General features: G+C 35.9%; 1 protein-coding gene across 4 annotated transcripts; it reads right to left on the bottom strand.

Annotated features, from left to right (window-relative positions):
• Window positions 1-1,126: 1,126 nt before the first annotated feature.
• Window positions 1,127-18,400, bottom strand: LOC111340191 (serine/threonine-protein phosphatase 6 regulatory subunit 3). 4 transcript variants are annotated; one of them, XR_015994575.1, is made up of 33 exons: window positions 17,708-18,400; window positions 17,531-17,610; window positions 15,006-15,092; window positions 14,397-14,469; window positions 13,818-13,882; window positions 13,309-13,357; window positions 13,063-13,200; window positions 12,427-12,492; window positions 12,215-12,327; window positions 11,570-11,689; window positions 11,403-11,455; window positions 11,173-11,246; window positions 10,910-11,062; window positions 10,671-10,796; window positions 10,284-10,348; window positions 9,442-9,557; window positions 9,249-9,334; window positions 8,959-9,045; window positions 8,637-8,734; window positions 8,476-8,533; window positions 8,015-8,089; window positions 7,821-7,876; window positions 7,152-7,330; window positions 6,074-6,233; window positions 5,676-5,758; window positions 5,479-5,521; window positions 5,122-5,238; window positions 4,517-4,627; window positions 3,952-4,006; window positions 3,587-3,711; window positions 3,104-3,199; window positions 2,676-2,717; window positions 1,127-1,999 (listed from the first exon to the last, which is right to left on the bottom strand). XR_015994575.1 is itself a non-coding variant. In XM_088742892.1 (32 exons), exons 1-31 carry the CDS (start codon window positions 17,765-17,767, stop codon window positions 3,142-3,144), a joined length of 2,829 nt encoding a protein of 942 aa, XP_088599018.1. In that variant the 5' UTR covers window positions 17,768-18,400; the 3' UTR covers window positions 1,127-2,717; window positions 3,104-3,141. The 4 variants fall into 4 exon arrangements, 2 of the variants coding, with proteins under 2 accessions (XP_088599018.1, XP_022802722.1); XR_015994574.1 differs by having other exon boundaries at window positions 2,676-3,199; window positions 17,708-18,381; XM_088742892.1 differs by having other exon boundaries at window positions 1,127-2,717.
• Between the last annotated feature and the right edge of the window lie 15 nt (window positions 18,401-18,415).

Raw genomic sequence — 18,415 nt, 5'->3', positions numbered from 1 at the left:
GGTGTTTCTTCATGTGGGAGCAAGCAGAAAGATTTTTCTCATCTAATAACCTTTGAAACTTTATAACCAGACCCAAACAAGACAGCCCAAGACTTATTAGAGACCTCTCCACAGTCAATACCTCTTTTCAAAGCCATAAAGCAAGTTGTCATTCATTTTTGAGGGGGCATGGAATAAGGAAAAAACTCTCAAGTTTTCCACAAAGAATCACTGAATATTCAGATTTCATGGTCCAGCACTCCACTGTGTGAGGCTTGCTACATAATGCTCATTGGTGCCCTGAGAAATATGCTACATCCACTCGTGACAAATGTATGCCTACCATCAAGGATTACTTCACTTGTGGCTAGGCAAAGTAGTAAAGTAGACTTGATTAATCAAGGTGTACGGTTCCTCTCAAAGAGAAACAGTAATATTACAAGTCCACGCCCTGGCATCCATTGTGTCTTGATGTAAACCTCTCCAGCTATGAGCAATAATCTTAACTCACAATCAAATGTAATACACCCAGCATACAGGAGCAATCATCATGATAAGTAAAATCCAACCATGGCACCACTTTCTTAAATCCAGTATGCAGGTACACTATAAAATCGAAATGTACGTCTCTGCATAGTAGGGTTGATGTGATTGGTCAATTTACTTCTGTGCACTCATTGTCTGTCTTTATTTGCACTCCCAAAGATAACGAAAGAAACCCAAATGAAATTTTTTTCAAAAGTATGAGTAATCCACTAGATGAGATTTGCAAGTCCCAATTTCCCATGGGGAAGAGACTTATAAACTGAATATGTGTGACCTTTATTTACACTCTCCCCCCTTACCCCTTTGACCTTAAGAGTGACTAGCATCTAATTTCTCCTTACAATATCACCCCTGAATCAATCATTAAGGTCACAAGAATAAAGGAAATGATCACCAACTAAAGAATCTGACTCTAGATTGTTCAAAAAATTCTCCTTTGCACTACCGTAGGAAATGTATCGAGAATGGTATGGAGAATATGCGTAATCATGTTGAGGTGTAACAGGTTAATTAATGTGGTATGTTGTGGAGTAGGAGTAGTAAATAAGGTAATTAATTGTGTTAAAAGGGAACATTCTGAAGTCAAGTAAACAGTGCAAGATTCAAGAACACCTTTTAATACCTGGAGTGTTGAACTTAAACAAGACTGAAATGCCTTTAGGACTGACAAAGGATTGTCATTCCTGGATATATGGCCAATTAGGTAATACACAAACAATGTAACAGTTCACAACTTAAGATTAATTTTATTTCAGGGGGCAACTGACTAAAATTACAATATAGTTTCAACAACTGTGATGGTGTGCATCTCTTGAATACTGCGAGAGGTTTTATTATGAATACAGCCTTTGGTACATGCATTGGTAGTTGAGAGTAAAGGTTATCATCCTTTACTAAGTAATAGGTTAACTGGAAATAAAATTGTTACGTTTGCTGGCTATACCCTTTTCAAGCAAAAACAAAATGTAAAATTGTAATGTTCAATTGGTTTGAGAGAGATTTTCCATTGATCAACTCATAATTATTATACACGATCATGTTATGTATAAAAGCTTTGCAATCATCCTGAGTAAGCAAATTTTGAAAAAAAAGTTTACAGAAGACCTCCACCACTGGCACACCTTGTTGGTAATTTGACAATTAATTTCAGGCTCACAATTAATTTCAGGCTCACACACACACACACACACATAAAGGACAGTCAAATTGGTGAAAAATGTCAGTATTCCAGTCTTAATCTCTGGTCATTCTAAATTTTGTGATACTTTACATAAGCTATTTTAATCCCTGCTGACTACGAATGAATAACTACTGAAATGACAGCAACAATGACGTGAATGTAACATAGTCCAAAATGGCATCACTCTTCAAGATGGCTGTTTTTGGTTTTCAAGTTTTCGCAAATGCCAGTGAAAATGATTTGAAAAAATCTTCCACCAACATGGTCCAGTAGTGGAGCTTTTCTTATGCCTGCCTTTAAACAAAAAAGATTTCTATGAAATCTTGCAAGGAAGATAACTTTTTAAGGGTAAAAAATTACTATGTACATCACTTTGCTTGTCCTTGTGATTATAACATTTCCCCCCCATCATAAGAAAAAAAAAATTTCTCTAGCAATTCAGTACCACAAAACATTTCTTTAAACCAATATTGCTGGATTTGAACACTATTCAGCTGATTTGTCTGTAGTAAAAGTTAGTTTTGTTTCCATTTTCTTAAAAAAAGGTCAAAGGAAAATTCAAAGAATTCTGATGCCAACTTAAGATTTCAACCCTCAATAACTGAATGTCCAACAGTTCACAACAATATATCACGACACTTCCCCTTAACTATAAAATATGAAACAAAGAATTAGGAAAAAATACTCTTGCAAGTACAGAGAGACCAAGCTCACCAGAAAGGAAGGCAAAACTTCCTTTATTGCAAAATTTAATCAAGCCTGGAAGAACATATATTGTAACCAGTAATTTTTTGAAACAAACCTCCCTGCCATCTTTGAAATTATTACATAGATGACATATACTCATGAAATTAAGTATTTGCAACCATCCCATTCTTGTTCAGTTTCTCAAAGCACTTGGAATTTGCCATTTCATATTGCGATCTTGCATTCATTTTATCTCTGCTTTTCACCAAACTTGGTTCTGTACCTGAAAATCTGCCAGTCAATTGATTTACTTTTCATCATCTACCTGGATAATTAAGTATTGAAATAAAATCTTTATCACTCTGAGAGTACAAGGCATTTCCAGACCAGTATTAGCTGGCAGTATGTGTTCCAGTCATGTTTTGAACAACTGAGCTTAACACAAACTTCTCTGAAAAAAAGACATTAATTCATGGCCTCAAAGGTCACTTTCAATCAGATAACTTAAAATATAAAAAAAACTGACAGCACCCAATTCAATATGGCTCACAAAATTCTTTGCATGTACAAAGATATCCTAGAATACGATGTGTCACAATTTCTGATTACCTTTTGCCTAGTTGGATGCAGAGGCCTGCCTACTGAGTAAAGTTCCTTCAGCAAACTTAGCCATTACTAAAATATTTTACACATCATCATCTATAAACATACAAATCTGTCAAAGTTACAAACAATAACCAGAGGAACATCTAGCCTGGACCATTCACTAGATTTGTTTGTGTTTCAACCAACTCCTTTAACGGTGACCTGAAACAACACAAATTATTATTAGTTGACAACTTCTGCCTCAATACAGGTGTGACATGAGATTAGTTAAGAGGCAGCCCTGTCTGTTACCTATCTACTAGAACAAGGTGCCCAATGCTCAGAAACTGGGAAATCCAGGGTGCCAGCATATGCTTTTTACGAAAAAACTAAGATTGTTTAGTCGCCCAAGAACAAAAGTAAGGTGCCAGGGGCCACTGGGTGCTCCTAGACCACAGCCCTGGGGGCCTTGAGATGACACAAAACAAGTGCTAAAGCATGTATGACATAAAATTAAAGCCTTTCCCGCTTAAAATTTTCTCCTTCATTTCTCTTGGGAATAAGAGGTTCAGTTAACAGTTATAGATATTAATAAAATTAATACAGTACCTAGAATCCTGATCCAATTTAGTTTTCTTTGTTAAGCCCTGATGTTCAGTATCCTTTGTACAGTCCACAGGCCCATTGTCCAGTTTTGCACTTGTCATCTGATCATCATGAGCATTATTTACAGTCTATGCAAGATTCATGAAAAAAAATACACGTTAATTTTTCTCAAAAAAATATAATAAAATTAGTAAATTTACCATTCTCCATTAAAAGCTTAGTGTAACACTGAAATAATCAGGATCCAACCACTACCTGTTTGTAACACAATGAAGAATATTCGATCCTTGTCTTGAGAGCTTTTTAGAACCAACCTTTCCAAACTCTTTTTATAATGCATTCTACTACTTGTCATCGCATTCACTCACCATAACCTCATTGTTTGAATGGACAATGCCCTCAGTTTGGTTATCTTGTTCTACCCTAGTGGGTGTTAACAGAAATGAAATTAAGAAACATTAAAACATAATGTGCAAAATCCATTTTTGATTTGTGGACCAAAGTGCAACTGCTAAGTGGCCTGAAACATGCTTGTTATTCTCTTATTAATTTGCATTCTCATTTTGATCTAAAGTTTAACATTACATCCCATGTAAACCTTGAATGGCTTGTGGATAACCACATCCATAAGGTTTCAGCCCATTGTTTGTCATGGTAACCTGCTACCTTCCTACATAACCATTTTAATGCATCTCAAATTACACTCTGCATCTTTTCTAGTGTATTAAAAAATATAGATTAGATTTCCCATTCAAAAAGCTCCAACTCTAAGTAAGACCATCTCCTATTCCAAGAAAAAAGTAAGGGGATAATAAAAATTGTATGGTATGTTAAGTACCAATGATACTTCAATACTGTTCTTGAGAGAACTCATCCTGTTAGATCTTGTTATAAACAAAGAAGCTACACTTAACTCCCTTCTCTTACCCTCACCTGGAAAATACTTCCTCACATTTCACACCAGCAGTTTCTTCATCTGAAATATCATCATCACTATCATTTGTTGCTAGTGGAGCTGAATTGTCAAGTGATTGACCCTCACACCTAAACACAAATAAAAGTTTGTACAACCAAACAATTTTTGTTTTTATCACAGCGGTAAACTTTCCTTGTAATCATCAGCAGAAGGTTGATCATCAACTTCAAGGTTAGAATACAGTGAAAATTTTGTATCTTATCATCAAAGATGTTGAGTGAAGTTTTAACATTTGTCTGTCAATTTCCAGGGTATACAATATCTCTAGAAGACAGCCATCTGACAAGGTACATTCAAATAAGGTCATGGTTACCTTCTAGCACTGCCCTGCATTCCTATGAGTAATTTAACCAGCAATTTACAATCCAAATGTTTTGCCAATGGATTGTCATAGTCTGTATAGAAAGAAGGAATTTTGGGAACCTGCTGTCTCTCAAAGTCCATAGTTATTTTAATGGCTGGATACATTCAGATCACAGTTTGATTATTGCATGGATTAAAGGATTATTTTCCTAAATGAGAGGTTTTTGGTTAGTTTACACTTGAGCCAAGTCTTGCTAACCTGTAACGAGCTGCTCTATCCTGGACTGGTGAGGGCTCTGTCTTTCTTGTAGACTCCTCACAATCTCCATCTGTTGTGACTCCAAGAGCTTCAGCACTGGACACCAAGCCATATGTTCTACACAAAAGTGGAAAAATTACTCGTTCAACAAGACTGACTAACCACCAAGAATTCAGAGACAGTCATACAGGTACACAAAAAAAGACTGGCACAAGATATAGGTATGCAAATACACAGGTACTTTGAAAATTTCCTGAAAATGTACCATGTAGATTGCTGGGATATATAAATCTTGTAATCAGTAAATCTTGTAATTAGAAGGATAACACTTGCCCATTCTACATCATAAGTTCGTACCTTAACTCATCTGGCTTGTTTGAAATGGAATCCTCTTTGACTACTACAAGAAAAACGAGGAAGAGACAAGTCTTCACCAACAAGATCAAAACAGAAATAAAAGTGAACAGCGAACAGAGACATTTTCTGTTCCAAACTTAATAATATGCAACTTAAGCCACAAGCTGTGCTGTCATGAAGCAAAAAACAACACTTACTATATGCTGCCCCTGCCTGTGAAGGAGCAGGTGATTCTGTTTCCATTGCAACAGGTGAATCAGCTGCTTCCTCAGTTGGTTCACTGATAACAATGCAAATGTATTTGTTATTTCATCAAATCTGAAGGAATGTTAGCAAGCTTTTGAGTGTGAAAATCCCACAAGCTGATTGATGGATTAAATTAAAATGCACCAAAGTTTGTCACCATTGTATACTTTCCAATAAAAAATTGAAGTTTGAAGTGATTTAAAAGTGGGAATCTGCTGCTCAAAACATAAAACTTGTCTTTTAGTCAGTAGATCCCAACAACACTAAGACATAGCAAAATGATTATAAAACAGTATGGTTGACTACGTACACTTTCAGTAAAAAATTCACAGCTTCTATAATAACAGACCTGCTGGTAGCCATTCTGATATCAGTAAAACTATCAAATGTTGCCCATCCTGTGTCATCTGTGGTTGCTGCTGGTGTGTCTCCCCAGCCAACATCTGAAGCATCCATTGACACAGCTTCATCTACTGCTGTCTCTTCAGGTTCAAATGCAAGGGACCATGCTGATGGTAAAAAAAAATTATGGTGTTTTGTAATAATAATATTTCAACCTATGTCACTTAATTCAAAGCCTGTTGAAGAAAATACATTACAATCTTGATTGTAGAAGTGCTGACCCAATGAATGACTAACCATAATCCTGGTAAAGAGGTCCAGTGCCATAGCACTGACTTGGTAGTGTGAGCCATTTTCTTACAGAATGTAGTGCTTTTATTTGCCCATGAAAACTAACAAACTACATACATACGTATGTTAGTTGACCACTCCCCATGGGGGCTTTTCAGGGCCAATTCCCACCCATCCCACCCCACAGGAGGACATCCCCTAAACAGTAATCTCATGCGTGGGAAATTAATGTCTCCTACCCCTAGCCCTGCAGGAGACAGGGCCTACGGTTTATTCGTCCTTATCCAAGAAGACTAGAATATCTATCCATTTTTTTATTATAGAAAGGTAGCAAATTCTCCTCACTTATTTTAAGACCACGATTATTGGTCTGGCCGGGGCTCGAATCCTTGACCTCCCGCACAACACAATCTGGCGCTCTAACCAATTGAGCTAACTGGGAGGCGGTTAAAATGATACTAAGTTACTTGCTACAATCTAGTGTCCAAATATTTCTGATTGTTTTATGGTACAGAGACAAGTAAAAAGCTTAAGGAGACAAATGCCCTGACAAGAGCCATGTACATCAGTAATCAAAACCATGACCAAATTTAATGACATCACAACATTTTGCAAAATCACAATTCTAAATAAATATTTGTCAAAATCTCCCATCTTGTCGTCTAGATCAACTGCAAAGCAAATGCTGATATCTTCGCATGAGGAGTCGAGTTTCTACAAATATGTTTACTGCCTGCAACCATGTTAAGTCACCACATTGCCTGTTTTGAGATCCATCTACACTAATTGCTTACCATCAGTGGGATCTACTTCCATTTTATTATCTGCAGCTGCAGGAGGTTGTTTTACCGGTAGTCCCTGAGGGCTGCTTTCACTTTCAAATGGTACATTGGGACCTTTGGGAGCTGATGACTCCAAATCGTCATCACTGTCACTACTCTCACTTTCACTTCCTCCCTCTGGTGATAGGGTACTATATTAAAATAACAATCAATGTTACATTTCCAGCAAGTAGTAACAAGTTTATAATGTAGATCAGCAGCACTCCAAGCTGCAACCATTTTGGTGGCCATGCCAGTATCTCCCATCTTTTCCTCCGACCATTCTGCAAATCCCAGGTATGCATTAACCTAAATGAGTATTGATCAAGTCCAACTGATTTTGTTGAGATAACCTTCATCTGATAATGTGTGCAGCATTTCAGTCTAACCATAAACTTTGCAGTACAAAGTATGGTGTCTAACTAAAGAGCAATTCAAGATGTTATTTACAATATGGGAGGTTTTAAGTTTTAATACTAACAATTAAGCTCACTTCAAAAGAGGGATGTTTCTCAGCTGGGAAACTGACAGAAATCATATAAACCAATGACCATTTTACCATTGAAGGTTGCCAAAAGGCAACTTTTTGGAAAATTGAGTTTGGAGCCCTAATGAGAGTTTATATTTAAATAAATGCGATACCTATGTCTTGACTCTGCAATGGATGAAAAGGTGAGTTCTTTTTCCTCCCAAACATCCTAAAAAATAGAAATAAAAACTATCATTGGAGTTGCTCTAAATTCCCCCTAACCTATGCTGGATAACTTTAAATACCAATTAACTCAAAAATATATTAATCAGAAAACCTGTGTTGTTGTGAAGGAAACTACAAATACCTCTTCATCACTTCCACTGTCATCGAACTGTTGAATCTTTTCATTACAACAAGCTTCAAATAATGAAGCATTGGGCTGTGAAGAGTGACAACAACAACTTTATAATTATAACTATACACTGTCTTACATTAATTCTTTAACCAATAAAAGATAACACTTCACCACTTAAAATGGGTGCAAGCAATTTGCAATCCTAGACTAGCCAAGGCAAGTACAATTCTTTACCAAGCTATCACTTCACTATCCAAATTATTTTCAACCATACAATTCTCATATCTAAACCCCAGAGCACAATAACTCTACTGAGAAGCAAGTACCCATGATACCCTTGTAAAAACCAGGCTCATGACCTTGATAATATTAGTTCTACAGTGCTACTTAATGAAGCAACAGTTATGATAAAGTAACACATTGCACTTCCATCTATTTCCCTTTAAGTGAAAAAATGGCATACAACTCACATTATCTTCCTGGGCATTTACAGCAAAACCAACATCTCCCATTCTGTCAAATGGTCCCCTGAAAGAGGGAAACACAAATGAAATTAAACAATTATATTTGAGCACAATATATTACTTTTACCTGCCCTTCAAACTAAACAAAATAAGTTTGCAAGACTTACGTGATTGAATCATCTGGTTCTTGGAATTCTTCCTCATCCAGACCAAATGTATCCATAAATTCTGATGTCATCTGCTGCATCTGGTATCTTGAGAATGCCTGCAGCAAAAATTACAGAAGCCTAGTACCAAAGAATTTCCTCCCTTAGAATGGCCTACATGCATATTAATTTTTATAATTTCTCCCTTAAATGTGACTTGCAAAATATATTTTAGTACTGTGTAGTGTGTTTCCTGTAAGACATGTAGAAAGCTTCTTCAAAAATTGTCCATTATTTGAACTGTTTGCAGCTCAAGCTTTGTAACTGTCACTAGTATTTCTACCTGCTGAAGAGAGTTTTCTGTATGTAAAAAGGACATAGGTTTGAAATCATCTTCATCTTCTGAAGAGGACTGAAAATTGTGTCCAACCTTGGAAAAACAAAATGAAAAAATTATGGGAATAATGAGGAAGACTTAAACACACAACTACTCTTGTAAAATTTCTGAGAACTGACAATATGTCAGTGAAAATAGCTTGGAAAAAACTTTGGAAGTCAACAAAATTTATGGAAATATTTGTCCTGATAATAAAATTTTGAAAACCTTGTAATCCTTGACAGGAAATGACTTACCAGTTCTGATAAGTTCTGTTTGTTGACATTTGCTAACTTCCCGCTGACAAACGCATTCCATTTTTCACGCACTTTTTCAGGCAACTCTAATAAGGGGAAATTAGAGGAAATAAGTACACTAGTTAGAATATCACAGTTAAGTCAACCTAATGTAGTGGTTGATAAATTCTAGAAAATTGTGTTGATAACTTACCTGCAAAAATTGTATCAAGAGCAGTTTTGTTTTTCCCTTTCTCTAGACTATGAACAAGACTGTTTGCCACATTTGTTAAATGACCCATATATCCTTTCCTTTGGTTGGTCTGACATCTGGATAAAAGAAGACAAAGCAATACACTCATACACATTTTCTTATACAACCAATATTCATAAAAAATAAAAAAAAACTGGTACCAAAGCAAACATTTCAGATGCAAAATGCAGTTTTATGAGAGAAATTTCAAAATGATAAAATCAAAATTTGAGTTCAAAATCTGGGATGAAGTTTCCCTGTGGACCCACAGTATCCTCCTTTTGAGGTGGTATCTGGTAAAGTTTACCACCTGTAGGAACTCTTATGACTGCCTAAAATCACTTAAAATTCTTGAAAATTCAACAAGTGAAGGTATTGCTCTTACTTCTGGTTTGAAAATTTGTTTCACCTGTTATACTTAGAGTAAGTGAGAACACTGAACTATTCACAGTTTGGGTTACTACCTGGTAATGGTCAAAGTGCACAAACAGTCATTGGCACTATATGTAACCTGAAAATTACTACCTACAAGAAAGCTCTACTTCTCATTGGTAGTTGAACTCATGCTTGTCTCAGGAAAGTCAAAGATCGCTTCCCTGTGATTTTATGGAAAGATTCTCAAAAATATATTGAAACTTATCTTGGTAATTAACAGTTAAAACAATTACTTCAACTTAGTTATTGAAAATATTAGGATTTGCAAGTATCTACCTGATCAACCACTTGCAATTAATTGATCTATTCACCACTGACAGAACACAATATTCAGCTTAAAATCATCAAATATCTTTCAGTGCCCTTACTTATCTGAATCATGATCCTCCCATTCCTGTAGTATCCTTTGTATAATTTGACAATCTTTAAATAACTGGAAAAACAAAAGGAGACACAAATCCTTTACACCTTAACATCACTATGCATATTCTCCATACTGTTCTCCATACATTTCCTAGGGGCTGACAAGGAGAATTTGTTTCATAATCAAAAGCTTTTTAGTTGGTGAGCATTTCCTTTATTCTCCTGACCTCAATGTTTGATTCAAGGGTGATATTGTAAGGAGAAATTAGATGCTAGTCCCTCTTAGGGGTCAGAGGGTGAAACAAATCTTGATTTATAACACATGCAAGACACACTAAAAATCAATCAAATGTGCTATCACTTAAAGTCACTGAAAATGAAGCACCACTTACAACATCAACTAAAGGAGTGCTCTGTTCCCCATCTTCTTCAGTTGGGGGATTGTTTAATACTGTGGTTATACACTTCTCCACTTGAGTATGGAGGAAATTGTTCCATGAATACTTGAAAAATAACTCCTACAGAACCAAAAAAAAAAAATACTAACATTGCTGTTAAAAGCCTTAACAAGCAGTAACCCCTGGTATAATCAAGGGACAAGGATAATTCCATTGGACTAGAGTATACATACCCATAAAACTTGTATTGTTCCTAGATTAGCTAGTTCAGCATTTATTGTATCACTATTAGTGGCTAATATAGCAGCAATCAGCTTGGAGGTTTGAAGTCGAGCGTTTCCAAGTGGAGGATCTAGTGTTCCTACAGTCGTAAGCATTGGTTTCATCTGACAAAAGAAGAAACCAACAATGGTAGATACAGTTTTTTATGTTGCAGTAGGTAAATAAGAAAAGGTTCATACAATACATCAAAACAGAAAAAAACAATGCAGCTTACTGGAGGAGGATCTACAAGAAGCTGATGAAAATCTTTGAGTCTGGGTGTTAGAGCAGCTAATGTAGCACTGACTCCTAAAACAAACAAAAAAAAAAGCATACAAAAGTAAATAATACATTTGGAGAGATATAACGTCACTCTACATTTCTACCCTACTTCTTAAATTATCCTTTTTAAACAAGACTTTTGTGCAGAACATAGATCCAAAAGTTTAGGGTCTATTCTCTTACCTTGTGCAAGCCTTTCTGCATCCAAAGCAGTCATAGGTTCTTCACCTTCCCCACTGAAATTAGCATCAAAACATGTAAATTTCAAATAATCAAAATTCTTTTGTAATTTACATATAAAGCTAAGGTTCCAAATAAAATAAGAGGATAACATATATTTGCAAACGAACCTTCCTTTCCTGACTTCCAAAAGCGTGAGTAAAACAGATATTCCATTGACCAGTGCCACATCTGGGTGAAGCTGAGCATCCCGAAGCATGTGATCCAATAACTCTGATACGGTCTCTCTCCTTATGACAACAAATTAAATAAAATAAAAATAAAAAACCATAAAGAGAAGAAGAAGCAAAATAGAAAACTATAACTGGATAGCTTATGAATATTGAGAGATTGATTTATTCACAATAAAGTTGCTGGTAGAACAAAGGACTACAGCATTTCATAGGTTGTAGAAGACATTTGGAGAGAACAGGGTTGGATTATAATGGCTGACAAGTAACTTTCACCCTCTGTACCCTAACATCATTATAAAATGCATAATCTCAGTACTGTTCTCTTTACATTTCCTGAGATGCTGGCAAGGAGAATTTGATTTGCTTAACAATCAAGAGCTTCTTTAGTTGCTGATCATTTCCTTAATGTTTGATTCAGGGGTGATATTGTAGGAAGAAATTACATGCCAGTCACTTCTTCAGGTGAGAGGGTTTAACTTACAACTGATCAACACTTTCAGACTCATTACCCAAACCTGTGTACATGTACTCTTCACACCATTCAGGAAGTAACTGTAAGAATCAACACACAAAACAGCTTACCTTTGAATTGCATCTAGTAAAGGATCTTGATCAGCATTCTCTTGGAGCTGTGACATGTGATCTCTGCTAAGTCGGATTATATCACACAGGCTTTGTGCTGCATTGCAACATCTCTGTAAAAATAGCACGGTCCCCTCAGTACTTATCTTTGCACTTAAAAAAATTTCAATCAATTTCAAATGGGTTCTGGTAAAAATAGTTGATTTACCAACCTCTTCATCATTTCCTGGATCTATTAATAAGACCAAACTCTCCACAAGTTTTTGATTATTCAACCACTAAAAGACACAAATTATTAAAACATATTGTGGGTCAAAACTGAACAGATAGCAACCCACACAAGGTCAAAGAGAAAGGAAACCAAAAGAAAGTGTTTCAACAGTTTAATGATTTGGATGAAGGATTTTTATAGCACCTGCATATATATCCACTAGCTCACGGCACTTCATAACACTTCTTGGGGACTTTGACCAGACTGCATTGAGCAGTTTAAAAATTTTCTAGAACATTTTTTGTAGATCCCCTATTTTGGCATGAACACCAGACCAAAACAAAGAGAATTACACTCTCTACTCTATGCAAGCAGTGCATGGGTTCTTTAAAATCCCCTGCTAGCCAGTGAAGAGAAGATGCAGATGGTAGCTACAGTTTATTGTTCTTATTCAAGAAGACTAGAATGTCTTACCATGAAAGATGTCATATGCACATTCTCCTCTGTTATTTCAAGACCCTGAGTGCTGTTCCAGTTTAGGGCTTGAACCCTCAACCTTGCCATACCCCAGTAAATCTCTAAACAACCTGAGCTGACCAAGCAACTAAGCCAAGAGAATTAAAATATCAAACTCTACCTCAAGCAGATCTTGTCGCAGTTGTGGTGACTCAACACTGGTTATCAATCGTAGAAGTAAATCCATGACAGCAGATGTACCAAGATGTTTCACAACAGCATTCACAAAATCTTCCTTACTTTTTAAGTACTCTAACATCTAAACAAAGTAAATAGTAAAAAGAGATTTAGACAAAACACTTCTAGTCAGGTAAGTCTACCAAAATATAAAAACCACTTGTATTGTTGGAAAGGAAAGCATGCTTACCAAAGATGTCTTCCTACTTATAAGAACTCCCATAACTTTGCTAAAGAAACTGGAAGAGAAACAAAAAACATCACAACTAAAAAAATGGTTATTAAATGAGAATACTGAAAAGTTCCAAAGGTTCTTCAAAGTCTTCATTAGCAAAAACAGTGCTTGAAAGGCAGATTTGAGTTCAGATGCAACTTCTAAACTTTATGGCATTCATGGATTTTTGGGACCAATTGACAGCAGAACTACACCTTGTGCAAAGGAATCATTGATAAGACCAAGACAAAGCAACTGCCTTTTTCACCTACTCAGTCTCAGATAGAAGTTAGAAACTGAGTTATTGTCACTTTATACACTGACATTACACATGCCTTTCTTAATTTTTCTACTGATTTGATGGAAATTTTCAAAAGTGTATTTATCCGCTAAGAGAAGACCCTGATGTAATCAAAATGGTCCTTGTTGTCATCATTATTACAATGTTATCAGAAAAAAAAACTCTTCAAGAGTAAAATTCTTACCTAGCTAGTAAGGGATTAAGTGGAGGTTCAGATTCCATAAAGGACCAGATTTTGTTTAAAAGATCCTGGAAAAGGAATTAAAACAAATCAATTTAAATTCACCATCCAAAGGAAGAGATAAACTATTAAATTGCAAGATATCTGAGAAATGTTTAATAATTAGTTCTTATTAACCTAGTGGGAGATCTGTATGTGAGAATCTTGACCAAGGTTGCCAGTACAGACCGAATGAAGTGAAGATGTTTATTATATGGCTGTGTCTTATATGCCAATTTTTTATATTCTTCGTACCTTTTCTTTCTAGACCGGTCTAGATGCCGGTCTAGATGGGAAAATCTAGACCAATTTCAATATCGATTTCAGCCAATCAAATTCGTGAATTCGGTAGTTCCCAGTCCTTGTGAGACACAGCCATAAAATAATAGTAAATATTAATTCAAATGGACATGAGTCACTTCTGAGAGAAGTTGAGAAGTGGAACACATTTAAGGGGATTTATTTAATCAATATGTTGTCTTATAGTGTTTTAGAAAGTGAGTGACTTATTCTTGTAGCAAAATACCCTTGCAAGTTTCATACCTCATTGCTTGTTAACCTATCAATGATTGCATATACATCAGCTGTCAAAACTTCACAAGCAGTGTTAGGATGTCTGCAACAAAGTAATTTTTGTCATATCATGAGCCACAGTTATTAAATAACAAATAACTAACAAAAAAACCAGTGTGCTGAGATTTCCCAGCATAAAACTGGTACAAATGACCTTGAGAGAGAAGAAATCTTTTATACCATCAATTCATTTGCAGCTATTCCTTAGGATTACTATTTGAGCAATAGAGGATTTTTTCCATGTTTCCATAGCCTCACTTTAACATGAAAGAAGTTGAAGGAATTCAAGAAAATCAAGCAAATTGTCAAGGATTTGTAGAACTTTTGACAATTCTATTATCCCCAAGAGTTATAAGGAGGCTATGTAAAGACAGAAGAATCCTCTATTGCTTTTACAAAACAATTCTCAGAGAGCACACAAAGGATTACGTCCCTACCATATTTACATACCATAATCTATCAGCCCAGCGCATGTACTATCTTAAACACTTTACTATATTGAGAAATTTACAAGAATAAAAACACAGCACGGTTACATAGCTCCCCATTGCAAGGAAATACCTGATGATGCTTACTTACTTGTATCTTACACTTTCATCTTTATTGTCATCTGGTTGTTGTAAAACATATTCCACTAGCTCCTCCAAAATGTCTGGTCTGATAAAACTGGGCGGTAAAAATAAAAAATTATTATTACACGACTCTGGCAGACAGAGGGCCAATAACTAAAATCAACCAATCAGAATGCTCTATTGCTGGTCCAATATTCTCTAAGTATTGGACCGGGTACTGTCCCGAATGGTCCCGAATGATACTGCACTTGTGTCCCTTTGAACTTCAGTCGTATAATAAATCTCTTCTTAACCAAGCTTGCTCAAGACCATACTGGAAGAATATCGGCCCCTGGTCTTTTTTGTATCGACCGAGCGCAGCGAAGTCCATACTGTCAAGACCTGGGGCCAGTACGGTCCTCACGCTAGGTTAATAAGATATATGTAATACAGGAGTATCTTGACTCTCATTACAGGACTTGATACTAACAGTAGCCAACTGGCCACAGACCAGTAGAAATTCAGATTTAGTTTTTGATTTCCACTAGCCAGTTTGGCTAGTAAACAAACTGAAATTGTCGTAACATCTAAGTTGTCACTAGCCACTTGGCTAGTAAGTTGAAAAGTTAGTGTCGAGCCCTGCATTAGGTTAGTGCTACTATCCCAGCCTTAAATGTACATCACACTAGAATAAAATGAACATCAGTGGTCCTATATCTTGCATGGGCAGAACTCTTGCATGGCCATTTTCTTTATATGAAAGGTATTTTAATTAAGTAACTTATACTCTTTCACTTCGAAAAAATATCATTACATTCCAGGTCCTGAAAGAAGGGCATTTTTAAACTCCCGATCAGGACTTTATGGCTTTTATAGGACCCATACAAGCCCCATTCCCTTACCAAACTTCTATCAAATTATTTGTATTTCTTAATTTTTTTTGTTAAGAGACCAGTTTACTGATACGAGGTTATACAAAATGTTTCAAACTAATATGGATTTATCTCCTATACTAGTCCCCTTTACTGCATGTAAATTTGTAAATTTTAAAATGATTCCAAAAATTGTAAAAACATTTACAAGGCTACACATTACATGTCACTGTACACATAATGAATCATTCAGATAAAATGATATAAACATCCCTGAGGGTTGCTAGAGAGAGTAATTTAGAGTGTTCCTCTGTTTTCATTAAAATACTTTTTCCATTTACCATATCACCATACAGTTAATTACATATCATGCACGATCCTCGCAGTAGAGGATAGTTATACAGTTAATTCTTGCTGTGGGATCAATAAAAAACTCTGAGTATGCAGTTCTACCATGAAGATGTACCTTGCAGCATATGAAAACTTGTGTTCATAGAATCTTATTTTTTGTGGTTGGAGAATTTTTGTACAATTTCGTACTAGCAAGTATACCTCTTATTCCTCTCTACATTTTCTGCTTTTGAAACAGTTCCTTGAGATCATACTCAAAACTACATTTTTTAACTAACCTAAAATTTTGGACTAGCATTATCTTATCTCACTTATTTGTCAGTTTTTGGATTTTTTTATAATTCCTATTCACATCTTCTTTGGTTGTGCCAAACTGTACATTTCAACAAAACTCTGACAATGTAAGAAAATGGACAATAATGTTAAAGTGCCATTACTGATAGGTGCTAGGGTAAAGAGTGCTCGACTGAAAATGTTTCACTTTCGTGAGGCACATTTTAGACTAGAACGTTGAACTTAATATTGTGAAAGTATGCCTTTAAGCACATGGAGATGTTTACCTTTGTCATTTACAATTTATACTCAGGAGAATGCTAAATGTTAACAGATCCTATGCTTAAGTGATCAACACAAGACATTATCATCGTGAAACCTCTTCTACGTAGTAACGTTTTCATGAAACACCACATACAAAAGATTTCGAATAAAACAGCAAGGCTTAGGAAATCAAAGGTACTCAAAAGAAAAGAAAAGAAAAATACATTCTGTGTGAGGTAAATGAAAAATAAACACTCCCACACATGCAAAGCACAAAATTTCTTCACAACACTAGGCAAATTCAGGAAGCTGCTACGGTGTAGATAAACAGTTTTTTTTTTCTCAACGACCATGAAAAAAGTCGTAATCAATAAGCCAATTGAGATGCCTAACAACAAGTACACATTTCTATTGATTTCCTGAGTCCGTATAAAGACGTAATGGAAAGTTGGCTATTTATAGTACACTATCTCCGCGCTTTCATCTTAACCTCGCAAATTTGGATATGATATTCTTTCCTCCATTCCTAATGACGTTAATCGATGATTTTCAAAGATCAATTATTGTTTCACTTCCCGTGCAAATTTATATCTGCAGCAATTATTTCAAAGAGACGTTTGGCGAGCACGGTTAAGATCAATAACTATTTAATGCTCATTTTTCGTTGGTACAAACTTAGATCTTTGGTCCGCGAGCAGCGTTCAAAGTCGATGTATGAAACCTTGACGGACTTGAACTCCTTTTGAGCGAACAAGTCTGAGTTTTCTACGATGCATAGAGATGTTCTACTTACAAGTCAACCAACTTTCTATTCTGCGATTTTGTCTCTTGCAGCACATCATCTTCGTCCAATATTTCGCTCAAAGTACAGTCCTGTAAAAGAACGATTTAGGAGAATAATAGAAAACCATACAGAATTAAACAAATCTTTTCGAGCTGACTGCAAAACGACTACAAAAATCAAACTCACCTCTTTCGTCAACATCGTGTCTATAGCAGAGCTCGGGTGCAAATCGAATTTCCAAAACATTTTGAATCCGTGTATCAAATACTCCTTTAGAACTGTGGAAAAGTAGGTCTCATGAAGAGCAAACACGCTAGGATACAGGTCTTTGTATCAGAGATTAGGAAATGTAGAAATCGGAATAATTCTTGTTCGAGCCCATCCACGAAGTTCTGTAGCAACTTTCGTTTTGTACGTCTGAGCTGGCTGTGAACCAAGATGGCGACTTTGTACTCTTTCAGTTGGATCTAACCGCCATAATTCTCGTTAGAGAAGAACTTAACTTTCTCAATTTATTAACAACGTTGCACAATAAATCCAAAAGCACAGAAGAACATGAAATCCACCACTATTTCCGATAGGCTGTTGGCTGTCGTGACCACATGCGCTCAAAATACTTTTCACAAAACATGAACTGATAATTTTCAGCCACCATTAATGTGTTGGAAATGAAAGGTACGTTTTAACGTCTCTACAAGCGTAAATCAACAGAAGGGTTCCGAAACTCTAACGGCGGGAAACGAGTTCACTCCGCTTTACAAATGGAGAAAGAATATAGAAGGAAAATGGTAATAAGTTTTATGGACCATAATATGTTTCACAGCTTTGGGCACGTGATATGAGATTCAAGATGGCCGCCAAAATGTTTGAAAGCGAGGCTGAGTCTCTTGAAGG

The sequence above is a fragment of the Stylophora pistillata genome, chromosome 1, assembly GCF_964205215.1.
Source record: "Stylophora pistillata chromosome 1, jaStyPist1.2, whole genome shotgun sequence".
Taxonomy (NCBI): domain Eukaryota; kingdom Metazoa; phylum Cnidaria; class Anthozoa; order Scleractinia; family Pocilloporidae; genus Stylophora; species Stylophora pistillata.
This window is presented reverse-complemented; position numbering and strand designations above follow the sequence as displayed.

Coding starts and splice junctions, on each gene's coding strand:
- LOC111340191 (XM_088742892.1), bottom strand. CDS start 17,767: ATGTTTTGGAAATTCGATTTGCACCCGAGCTCTGCTATAGACACGATG. Junction 12,493..13,062: donor TGCGACAAGATCTGCTTGAG/GTAGAGTTTGAT, acceptor TGTGTCTTTTAG/TGGTTGAATAATCAAAAACT. Junction 10,349..10,670: donor GCACTCCTTTAGTTGATGTT/GTAAGTGGTGCT, acceptor TTGTTTTTCCAG/TTATTTAAAGATTGTCAAAT.